This window comes from Carlito syrichta, unplaced genomic scaffold (genome assembly GCF_000164805.1).
Source record: "Carlito syrichta isolate Samal-C Ts95f unplaced genomic scaffold, Tarsius_syrichta-2.0.1 Scaffold287733, whole genome shotgun sequence".
Lineage (NCBI taxonomy): Eukaryota > Metazoa > Chordata > Mammalia > Primates > Tarsiidae > Carlito > Carlito syrichta.
Genome location: NW_007231829.1, coordinates 1 through 12,353, shown reverse-complemented (window position 1 = coordinate 12,353; position 12,353 = coordinate 1). Strand labels below are relative to the sequence as shown.

Genomic DNA, 12,353 nt, shown 5'->3' with positions numbered 1-12,353 from the left:
ATTTTTGATTTATTGTAGAGATGAGGTCTCACCAGGTTGCCCAGGTGGGTCTCGAACCTGAGGGCTCAGGCAATTCACTCCCTTCAGCCTCCCAAAGGCGTGGGATTACAGGCTGAGCCAGCGAGCCCGGCCGTTTGTTTCAATACTTCACCTATCTCCTCCTCGTTCCTTGGCTTAGAAACTAAGGATCCACAAATATTGTTTTAGGGATCCTTCTCTTTCTCCTTGATCCCCTTTGTCCCTTTAGCTACCATATTCCTTGTGTGAATGTAGCCTGATTTTGTTCAAGGACTAGATAATATTGTTTCCAAACCTTTCTACTGATGCTCTGCTCAGAGCTGACTTTTTTTTTTTTTTTAAGTAGAGGCAGGTTCTTACTTGTTGTGTAAGTCAGTCTTAAACTCCTGGCCTCAAGCGATTCTCCTGCATCAGCCCCCAAAGTGCTGGGATTATAGGCATGAGACATTGCACCTAGCCAGAACTGACATTTTCTTTTAGTCAGGGTCTCACTCTGTCACCCAGGCTGGAGTGAAGTGGCACAATTACAGCTCACTGTGGCCTCAAACTCTTACGCTCAGGCAATTCTCCCACCTCAACCTCCTGAGTAGCTGAGATTACAGGCATGCACAACCATGCCTGGCTACTGTTTTGATTTTTTTTGTAGAGACAAGGTCTTACTGTGTTGTCTAGGCTGGTCTTGAACTCCTGTGCTCAAGCCGTCCTCCCACCTTGGCCTCTCAAAATGCTGGGGTTATAGGTGTGAGCCACCATGTCCTACCAAAGAGCTGACATTTTTGATTAAAGCAAAACTGCCACTCCCAGCCTCCACTCCTGAGCTGCAATTCACACTCCATGCCCAGGACCCTGTAAATGTAGCTTAGGCAACCTCTCCCTTAAATGCAACTAAACATTGCAGCCTTCCAGATAGATTCAGAAAGCATACAGACATTTTTTTTCTTTTCTGCCTGCCACATTTCCATCAGTTACATATCCTGAGTATGTAGCTGTCTTTCTGGCTATAGCTTTGAGAGACTCTTCAAAACCTATGCTCAGACGTGGGAAGAAGCATCCTCTCACAGGGGCAGGCTTCTGCAGCAGGTGGGCCCAGGACATTTCCAGGGGGCATCTAAACATTCCTGTTGTGCTTTTAGGAGAATGCCTGGGAGTCTATTCCCTGTCTACCCTACCTGTAGATCCAGAGGCCAAAGAATCTTGGACCAATGAGAAGGGATGGACGAAGAAAGCCTATTAGTTTCCAAGCATGGTATTCTGGGCACTGTATCCATGTTAAACTGTTACATCCTCATAGCAACTTGTGATAGAAGGTACTATTACCATTCTCATTTTACAGATCAGGAAACTTTCCAGAGAGGTAAAATATATTTTCTTTTCTTTGCTTTTTTGAGTTGGAGTCTCACTCTGTTGCCCAGGTTGGCGGGCAGTGGCATGTTCACGGCCACCGTAGCCTCGACCGGCTGGGCTTGGGTGATTCCTCTGCCTCAGCCTTCCAAATAGCTGGAACTACAGGCATGCACTACCATGCCTGGCTTATTTTTTGATTTATTGTAGAGACAAGGTCTCACCAAGTTGCCCAGGTTGGTCGTGAACCCCCTGGCTCAGGCAATCCTCTTGTCTCGGCCTCCCAAAGTATTGGGATTACAGGCTGAGCCACGGCACCCAGCCTCAAAGATCTTTTCAAGGTCACACAGAGTGGATGGTAAGGCCAAGACTTGAAGTCCAATGCCAGAGCGAGTGTTTTTTGCACCAGCCCTCCCCAGGCTCCCGAGAAAGGGTAGAGGCAGGAAACACCAACCTCCCTCCCTGTGACCGTGCCCCCACTCACTCTCGATGCTGTTGTTGTTGAGGTACAGGTGCTCCAGCCTGTTGTTGATGGCAGGCACATTGCTGATCTTGTTGTGGGACAGGTGGAGCACCAGCAGGTTGGAGATGTTGAAGGAGTTCTTGGGGAGGCCCCGGTCTGACAGCTTGTTGTAGTTCAGCCTGATGAAGGCAAGGTTGGGGAAACCCTTGAAGTACCCGTTAGGAATGTTCTCGATCCTGTTGCTGTCCAGGTAGAGCTGGTGAATGGCCACGGGGACCCTGGGTGGCATCTTTCTCAGGATGTTGTGGGCCAGGTTGAGCTGCATGAGGTTCTTGAGGCCCTGGAAGGTGTCGGGCTTGAAGACGCCGTCGCTCAGCCTGTTGTGTTGCAAGTCTAAGAGCAGCAGGTTTTCTAGCTTGCTGAAGACGCCGGGTGGGATTCTGGAGATCTGGTTCTGGCTCAGCCTCAGCTGCTCCAGGTTCCGGGGCAGGGCTGAGGGGACCTCCTCGAGTTGGTTCTTCTCCATGTAGAGGAACACTAGGCTGGGTAACTTCTCCAGTACCCTCTGGTCTATCTTGCGAATGCGGTTGTTGTCCAGGTTAATCCACCTCAGGCCCGTGGCATTCTGGAAGGACTCCACCGGGAGCTCAGAAATGAAGTTGTTCTGGAGATAGAGGTAATGGATGCGGGGCGGGATGACAGGGACCTTGCGAAGGTTGCGGCTGTCACAGTAGAGGGCAGATGGGAAATCAGGGGGGCAGTAGCATTCGCGGGGACAGTCAGGGAAGATAGACGGAGGGCCTGGGGGGAGGGGCGGAGGCAGGTCAGTAGGCTCTGCTGGTTCATGGGGCCGAGGAAAGCCAGGTGTGGGCCTGGGCCTGGGCCTGGGCCTGCGTCCGGGTCCAGCCCCGGGTCTTGGTCGTCTTGTTGGCTGGCCTTGGGCCACGGAGGCCAAGATGAGAAGTGGGAGGAGCCAGCAGAGGGAAGACCTCATGATCCAGGTGATGCACCTGTGGGAAGGAGACACCGGAGGTCATTAGCCTTCTGGCCCTTGGTGGACTGTATGCCATGTCTTTGCCGCTACAGTTGGCCAAGGCTAGCTGCAGAGGAGATGGACAGCTTAGAAGCATCTCCTTGTTTGCCTGTCCCCAGGAGTTGAGGGAGTAACAAGGGCGTGGGGCTCTGGATCCCCTGCCCAGTGGCGTAGCCACGCACTGTGTTAAGCCTGCTTTAGAGAGGGTGTGCCCTCCTGGTAGAAGGCAGGGCTGTGGGCTGTGAATCAGGAAGCCTAGGGCTTATTGGAGAAGACCCTTCACCCGTCTGACCTTCAGTCTTCCCATTTGCGGCATGAGAAAATATCCCCATCTTTCTAAGAGTGCTGTTAGGATATATGAACCATCAGGTCCCGGGGTGTCAAATCTGGAAGGGTCCTGAGAGAGCCCATGACATGGTGGTTTTCAAACTGTGCCTTCATTGCTGCGGAGGTTCACCGCCCCCAAGGCGGAGACTGAGGAGATAGCCCTGGGGTACCCTCAATCCACTCCTGTGCCAACCTGAGCAGCTCTGTTTTACAAAATCTGTTCATCTATTGAGGTTTAACCAAAGCATTCATTTGAAAGAAACATTTCATCACTAAAAACGGTTTGAAATCCACCAATCGAGTCTAGTTCCCTAGTTGCAGACTGAGGGGAAGAAGCAGTGTGCTGAGGCTGAGACGCAATTTAACACAGACCCAGGACAGAAACCAAAGTTTTCTGCCTTCCAGAGTAGCGCTGTGGAGAGCTGGGAAGGAAGGGAAGTGCTGCGGACACTCTTGCATCCACCCCTGCTCACAGTTGCTCTGGGCCTTCCTTCTCATCTCTCCCTGCACTCGGCTTAGAGAACGCTGGTCTTTGCCATCAGGAGATAGGCCAAGAATTTCTCTCCAGATGTGGAGGCTCTTGGGAAGATAAACAGGGCAGGGATGGAAAGCTGTGGAGAAAACACTTTCCTTTCTTTTGACCTGGTATTGCTGGTCCCATATCCTTTGGAGTTGGTGGTACTGAAGTGGGACATCAAGAAGAACTTCCTGCTAGCATCGGTGACATTGGAATGGATGCTGGAGGATCTTTCAGGGTTGCCTTTGCTGTTGGCCCTGATGACCCTTCAGATAGGGCCGTGCGGTTTGAGTTGAATTGAAACTGAATTGACTCAGGGCTGCAGACAGAAAGTGGCAGCTCCCACAGGCTTCTTCCCCTGGCCTAGGCTGGGAAGGGTCCAGGGAGAGGGTGCCCTGTACCTTCCTCTCTCCACAGCATCATCCCTATGACACCCCTTCTGGTCTCTAGCCAGGGTCCCTGTTCCCACATGGCTTCAGCTGGTCCTCCTTGCCTCTTCCTCACAATTGTGGTGCCACCTCCCACCCCCTTCCTGCCTGGACACATCGGGAGGGCAGGCTTCCTGGGGCTCTCTGAGATGGAGTGGGCTGGAGGTGTCCCCAGCTTGTGAATGGATCCTGTGATCCCCGCCTCTGATCCTGCTTTCCCTTTGAGTCCACGTCAGTGTAAACTCATCCCTTGCTTGACCTGGCTTCTTGCTGGCTTTGATCAAAGGAAGACAATTGAAGCCCCTCATCAGCTGCTGAGTTCTGGACCAGATGCTCAGGAGAAGTTGGATGTGACAGGAAACAGAAAGGAAGCAGAGTTTAGCCCTGGGTGGGTGGAGGGTGTCTTACCGCAGCTTACACACACACATACACACACACACACACACACATTCTGGTGGAGGGTGTCTTACCGCAGCTTACACACACACACACACACACACACACACACACACACACCCTGGTGGAGGGTGTCTTACCACAGCTTACACACACACACACACACACACACACACACACACACACACACACACCCTTGATCCCTACTCTGCATAGTCTGGCACACGTAGGGTCCTTTTTAGGTCCCATACTCATCAGCAAATTCATATCTATGTATCAGCTGTGTGTGTGTGTGAGCCCTTATACTCTACTGGATATGGGAGGGAAGGGAGGAAGGAGGGTGGGCGGCAGAGAGGGCACAGACTAGCCTCAGCATTTTCTCCAACTCCCTCTAAGGTGGTCTCTTCCCAGGAGAGCCTCTCTGAGGGAGTCTGGAAGGCCATTTCCCCCTGGCCTCCTATCACAAGGGACCTCGCAGTTAGAGCTTGCCTTTACCTCCAGTTGAGGATTTAACAGTCTTGGGACACACTGAAAGGATTAAGAAGAGAAGACATTCATTGTCAAACTTTGAACTTGAGTCTTCTTGGCTGGACCCCACATCACTTGTAAATGTTGAACTATGAATTAACATTGTATAAGTCCTGTAATTTTATAGCAGTCATATTGCCCATAAATTAAGGGGTGGTTAATGCATTAGTATTCTAAAACAAACATTTTTAAAAGCCCAAATTTTTGTGACCCTGATTTTGTAAAAAGAATTTCTTTATTTTTTCGTCACCTAGAAGACAGAAAATAAGCAAGAAATCTTTCATACTAAAGCCCTGTCTCAAAGAAGCTCCAGCCCTAGCCAGGGTCACAAATGCATATACTGGGCACCAACGTAAGCAAGGAAGGCTTGCCCAGAGCTTCCTGCTCTGTGAGGTGCAGAGATCTGGGCTCTGCTGGGGTGGGCAGCCCTGGTCTTCACTGTCAGGGGTGACTGGAGTGGGCAGGCTGACCACCCCCCCCTCACCCCACAGTAAACACAGGCCTTCCTCGTCCCCATCTCCTGTTCCCTTTGGGAACTTCCCACTAGTTCGTCTGACCCTTTTACATTCCAAAACCCTAGGGTCAGCCAAGCTCCTCCCAGAGCCAATAGGAGGGTTCCCAGGAAATGTTCCTTGGGGCGTGTTCTCGGAAACTGAATCTGCCCAATTCCCCTTCTCTCAGCCCAGAACTGACTCAGAACTATTCTCTGCTTCTCTCTTAACGAGACAGTGTTCATTTCTAAAGTTTTTCTCTTGGGGTACACCCTTCCTGCCAGAGCTTTGCTGTGTAGGTAGGTGGGACTTTCTGACAGCACAGCCATTCTCTCTGCTAACGCTCTGTGCTGCCTAGGCCTCTGAAATCAGAATTCACGCGAAGATGCCTGAACTTCAAGGAGAGTCATAGTCCCTGCCCCAAAGCCCTGACGTAACACTCTATGCTCCCACCTTCCAAAATCTTCTGTCCAATCATAAGTTCCCATAGGGTCCTCTGTGTGTGTTTTTTAAAAAAAAGTCTTATGCTTTTATAAGCATACCTCTCCACCCCCAGCTTTCTACTAGGCTCAGCTCACTGCTCAACCAATGAACAGTGACCACCAGTGAACCAATGACCACCTCCAACAAGCAAGTGTATGCAGCCTGTTCTCCAGCACTGGTTCTCAAAAAGCTGCTGCTTCACAGAAGGAAAAAGCAGTAGCTTTGCCCAACCCCAAACTCACTCTCTACATTGAAGAACATTTCCTAAGAGAGTTTTAAACTCCAATTTCAGTCCCAGTCATTGGAGGTCTGGTCTTGACTCCTGGCTCTGACTCTTCACCTTAGACTCCGCATCTGTGTCAGGACTGAGTGAGATCATGCATTTGAAGGCATGTTATAGGGTGCAAAATCTCTACAAGCAGGCAGAGGCTTTACATATTCATTTATTTGTTTATAAAAGAGCAGATTATCTAGAGAGACGTTTTGATTTTTAAAGTGAGATAACCCTCTTCTCTATCTGTCCTGTTTGAAAGGACAGACCAAGAGTGGGAAGCCATTTTTCATCTTGTTCTTAAACCCTGACACAATGATGAGAAAATAGAAGCTATGCTTTTGGAGAAATGCACACTTTAGGTATAATTAACTTTACCAACTTTGTCTTTTTAGGAACAGACTTCCTGGTGCCAGGTATCTCATAGTGTCAATCAAGCTTGCCTATAGTAAAGGGAATTTACAAGGCCTGAGATATCATACATTGGGCAAGGATTGTAAAAGTCATGAAACTTGTAATTACAAAAGTTGTGACCACTCAGAGGGAGAGCAGGTGGGGATTCCATCTTCCAGTAAATTGGTTACTTTCTATAGGGAAGCCAAGGATCCCCCGGAGCTACCCACTGGGAATGCCTAGGAGATAACAGGAGGTGCACCCTCCACTAGCTCTAAGGAATGTCGTTTGGGAAGGTACGGGAGAATTAGAATTCTTGTCACGTCCTTCTCTAGGGGCTATGATAATGTGGGTGAACATTAATGGGTCTCTGTGTCACAGGTTCTCCAAGACATTCACAGGTGGTCGATAAGGAAGTCACGGCAGTCACATGCACAATCTCCGTCAGATACAAGAGCAGGACAGCCCAACCATTCATGGTTTAGCATAATAATCTCTAGTAAACTTTTCGGTTCTTTGTCAAAGCTGAAGATCAAAGATGGCTGGCCAAAGTCATAAGAGTTTGTGAGTTGCAAATGTCTAACAAGTCTCCTGCAGGAATCACCCCCCTCTTAACCTATCAACCCTCTGTGCAGATAAGCCCCACCATGGCAGCAATCATGTGACTAACCCATCCATCTGCCTACTGTCCATTATCTGACATCAGTACCTGCACTTGCCTGCCCCTTTGTGATGACATGGAAGCAGACCGCCACCCAATCACCCTAATGATCTTCCCCCATCAAGGGGGATGGTTAAAAGGACTCAAGCACAAGCAACCAGGCGCCATTGCTTTGCTAGAGTCTGGCATGACCATGTGCTCTTTGAGCCATGGCTGTCGCCATGCTTTCTGGCTTTGGTCCCCCGCCCCTACCTCAGGGAAGTGAATCTTCTCTTTTCCTTCTCTTTCTCTCTCTAATTGATTTCTAAATAAACTTCTCTTTCTTAATCTTTTTGTGTGTCGCAGTTCTTTGCAATTTACTCAGATCTCTGGGTTGCCGGTGTGCACCTCCGGCTTGCCAGCCCCGACGGTGCTGTGCGCCTCCCTGTGTCTCTCGACCCTCACCCGGTCCGTCCGTACCCTAACACTGTTAATTTAACGTCAGATACCAGGACTGGTGGAATGTTTATGCTCAGGGCAGGGCTGGGCTGAGGTCTAGATGGGTTTGCTCAGGCATTAGGAGCAGGCATTCTTTCAAGATAATTGGCTTTGTATGGAAAGGCTGGGTTTGTCTCCCAGGACTGGGCATGGTTAGCACCAGGCTTACTCCACACTGTGTACTGGCATTCTTCTGTCTTGCCAGGTTTCCTGTCTAACTGGTCACCCCAAACCCCCATGGCTTCACCCAGACAGCTACCCAGCCGTAGTGACTGGGGCTGCCCCTGCCCCAGAGCCGTGCCCATGGACAGTAGGATGACTCTCCTCTTTCACTTTCTGTTCTAAACCTAGACTTTCTGAAAGCCACCTGTTCCCTTTAGTGCTTCCTGTAGTACAGAAGAAGCTAGAAGCAGAGGGAAGCAAGTAGACTCTGCCTACTTGTTAGTAGAGGAGTGAGCTAGGCCCATACAGGCTGCCTAAGACCCTTTTGAGGCCTCTGGGGGCTGGTGTGCTCCTGGGGTAACACAGGGGCTGGTATAGGGCATGATGAATTCAACATACCGTCGATGCCGCCACCCCTGTTCCGGAGGGTGAGCAGCATGCGGGTGAGCATGCCTGGGCCAGTGGGAGGAGGACGTTGTGGTGCTTACTAGTTAGAGTGCATGGATTCTCAGCTTCTCCATCATCACCTAGTGATGTGGCCCTATTCTGAGCCTCAATTTCCTTGTCTGTAAAATGGGAATAAGAAAGTCTTCCCTATCCCTATGTTCCTCATCCAGTTGTTGTCAGAAGATTTGTGATAGGAGACTTTAAAATGCAGATCAAAAAGCGCTAAAAATAAATATAGCACTATTATGGAGAGACCATCTGGCTCCCCAGTGTCTACCATGAGGCAAAGTGTAAACAGAATGAAGATTTTCTGGCCTCAGGCCACTCGTCCAGAAGAGCAAGTTTTCCACTGTGAGGGGTGGGAAGCAAGGGTGAGAGGCTCTTCTCCTCTGAGCCTGCTGCTCACTGTGTCCTTCTCTGCCGCTGTCCCCAGCGTCTCCTGCCCCGAAGAAGGACTAGAAGAATCGGTCTGATGCTTTGGGTGGATATTACAGAGTTGGGTCCTAACCCTGCAACTCTTCAGCTGCTTAGCTGGGTACCCTTGGGCAAGGCCTTAGTTTTCTCATCTATAAAATGGGCAGGCTAACACCTTCTTATTGGATTGTTTTGAGGGTTACACGCGTTAATATGTGTGAAGTGAGTGCTCAATGAATGTTAAGGAATTGCTGACGTTATTTCAAAGTAATGGGGTCTCTTTCCCTTCCGACTGACTAAAGGGCAGCCCTGTGCACCACCCAAATGAAGGCAGAGATCCTTACCGGTGGGGCCTGGCTCTTCCACACAGAGGAACTTCCTCCCCTTTGTGACTTGGTTCTCAGAATCAATGAATTAGACAGACCTGGAAACCCCCAGCCACCTAGGAGAGCCCACTCTGTCCCTCCAATTCCCCGACCCCTCCCCACACCTTCTGCAACAGGTGAGGGGACGCTGACCAGAGAAGGTGGGAGTTTGCCCTTCCTCCACTGGTTGTGGGATTCCACTGTGAACTGTGACTTCTCCCCACAACATTTTGCATCTGTTTTTTTTTTCCCCCTTCCAGTCTTGGAATGCTTCACTTACACATATGCCCAATAGATGGGACTGCCCTCTAGGGAGTTGAACAGGAGTGAAGGACTCCTTGCTCAGCCCATCCCCCTGAGATCCCATGGGAGAGCTAAGCAGGGAAGGGAATTGGCAGGGGTCAGGGGAGGGGCGAGTGCCATGCTGGGTGGGGGCCCGGGGGCAAGCAGATTAGCAGGTGAGAGGAAACATAAGCTTGTTGGAGAGAGCTCCTGTGTTTGCAAGGAGGGAGAGGGAGACAGCTCACAGATCTTCCCTGTTCCCTCAGATGCTCATTCCCACTCCCCACAAAAGGGTTGACCTATTTGGAATACCCTGGAGCTCCTTTTCCAGGAAACCACATCGTCCTTCTGCCAAGCTAACACTGCCAGGAATCCTGGGCTTGTAAGTTACAGCAAAGGTCTCTCTCAGGCCCTGATCAGTTTCTCAAGCCCTGGTGGACCTTTTTTTTTTTTTTTTGAGTCAGGGTCTCATTCTATCACCAAGGCTGGAATGCAGTGGCAAGATCACAGCTCACCACAACCTTTAATTCCTGGGTGTACACAGTCCTCCTATGTTAGCCTCCTGGGTAGCTGAGGCTACAGGTGCATGCCACCAGGCCTGGCTAATATTTTATTTTTATTTTTATAGAGACAAAGTCTCACTATGTTGCCCAGGCTGGTCTCTAACTCCTGGGCTCATGTGATCCTCCCACCTTGGCCTCCCAAAGTGCAGAGATAACAGGCATGAGCCATTTGCACCCAGCCCTCCTGAAGTATTAAAACAACAGCAGATCCTGGATCTTGATTCGGTAGGTCTGTGGAGAGGGTCAAGACATCTGTATTTGTAGTAAGCCTCCCTCCCCTGCCCTCAGGTGATTATGAAGATCAGCTGCATCTGGGACCGCCTGATCTAGCTCACCCCTCGGGACAGACCCTCTCGGTTGCTGGAGAGGCATGAGCTGGTGGGGAGGAGAGACTGGAGAGGGCCACCCTTTAGCTTTCCCCTCCCTGACTGCTTAAGGAACTGCTGTCTTTTTTTTCCCCTTTCGCCACAAGGACCCCTTTCCAACCTGAATGGTTGGAATAATTTCAGAATGGCTTTAAAGAAAAATATTTTTCTGGCTGACTGCAGGAGAAAAAAAAAACCTTCTCCCCAGGCTGGGAATTAGAACCTTCAAGGGTTGGAAACTGGGTCGCTTTCTTTCCAAAAGCCAAGTGGTTTGGATCAGTGAGACAAATTCAGAGCTGCTGAGAAGATACCATGCAGGTTGGAAAGCCTCTTTTTTCTTCCTCCTTCCCAATTAAGCTCGAAATAACAAAGAAATCCTCCAGCCCTCTCTTCCCTGCTGGGCCTAGCTAGGCTTAGGACACAGGAGTTTTCTTCTGGCTGTGCTGTCTCAGTGGGAAGACGCACTTTCTCTTTGCTCTTAGGACTGGGGAGGTGTGTGAGAGGGTGAGAGACAAGATGCAGAGTGTGTGTGTGTACGTGTGCAGGGGTCTAGCAACTATGTGATCTAGCTCTGCATGTCAGAGGCAGAGAGTGGAGGTGGATGGACAGGATATCTTCATTTTGTGTGTGGGTGGTGGTGGTGAAAGTGCAGCCTCTGTGTGATGTGTGTGTGCGTATGTGTGTGTGTGAAAGAGAGACTTCGACAATGTGTGACAATACACCAAAGGTGCAAAGAAATGGGTTCTAGAGTCCAGTTTCTATGGAAACCTGATCTGTAGAAGCACTGTGTGCAGCATGGCTCGCCGCACTACCGCAAACATCTGCACCAAGAAAGTTTAACTTTTGCAGCAAGGAGATAGGGGGATAGAGTGTGAAGGAAGAGGCTCCAGGAAAGATGTGAGGAAGGTTGAATTCAAGCTTGTCTGAGAGGAGAGAAGATGGGAAGAAGGAAGGAGAGAGAAGATAGAGACTAGATGGACAACCTAGGTTGGACAGAACAGGAGGACATTTGCTGGAGGAAGGATTCTTCCAAGGCTGCTGCCCATCCCGACTGGGCTTACCTGCACACACCTGCCTCTCCTCTCAGCTCTGGGCTTAGTCCTCCTGGTCCACCCCCTCCCTTCGGCGGAGCTGTGGAGCAGAGAGCCAGCTAGAAGTTCTGGTCTCCCAGTGGTGTGTGCGTGCTTGCGTTTGCCTGACTTTTCTTCCACCAGATCCTATTAGGGTGGGGAGGTTAGGGTAGAGGGAGGGAGGGGCAGATCCTAGGGAGGGAGGAGAAGAGAGGAGGGAAGAGAAGGAGGGAGGGAGAAGAGGAGAGAGGGAGGGAGCTTGGGAAAGGAGGAATGACAACAATAAAGTCTTTATTTGGCAGCCAAGACTCCCAAAGACTTCATCCACACACCATGCCCACTAACAGACTCATTTTTAATAACATTTCCTTCTGCTGCTGCCACTTCTGGAGAGGGATTGTTTGACCCTTGTTTGGAAAACAAGCCAAATTAGCAGAGGAAAAAAGGCATGAAAAGCAGCCTCTGTGCGGCCAGGGCTGGAGGGCTGGGTCCAGCACTAGCCTGTTAATTCTTCTTAACAATTGCCTTGCTTCTGATGCCCATTACTCCCATGGTGTGAAATTCCCAAACCAGTGAGGGGCTTGGGATGCTTCCTCTGAGCCAGGACAATCCTCCCACAGTAATCTCCAGGAGGTTGTTAAGGGAGTGGTGTGTCACCATGTAGTGGGCTGGCAAGGGAGGTCACTTTGGTTTGGCTGCCAGAGGGTTGTTCTGAGGACCAGAGAGGGAGAAGCCTGGCGTGAGTTGCACAGCAAAGTTAAGACAGAATTAAGATTTAATATAAGATCTAAGCTGGGCTCGGTGGCTCAGCCTGTAATCCCACGCCTTTGGGAGGCTGAGGTGAGTGGATTGCCTGAG

The 12,353-nt window shown here is 50.2% G+C and overlaps 1 protein-coding gene across 2 annotated transcripts in view; it reads right to left on the bottom strand.

The window, feature by feature from the left end:
- PRELP (proline and arginine rich end leucine rich repeat protein) overlaps window positions 1-11,634 on the bottom strand; it is a 13,812-nt gene extending 2,178 nt beyond the window's left edge. The window contains exons 1-2 of one of the 2 annotated variants that reach the window (XM_008052965.1): window positions 11,487-11,634; window positions 1,844-2,832 (exon numbers count right to left, since the gene is read on the bottom strand). In XM_008052965.1, coding sequence (XP_008051156.1) covers window positions 1,844-2,816 — 973 coding nt within the window. In that variant the 5' untranslated portion in view covers window positions 2,817-2,832; window positions 11,487-11,634. The remainder of the gene's footprint in view (window positions 1-1,843; window positions 2,833-11,486) is intronic. The other variant, XM_008052966.1, reaches the window with a different exon arrangement.
- Between the last annotated feature and the right edge of the window lie 719 nt (window positions 11,635-12,353).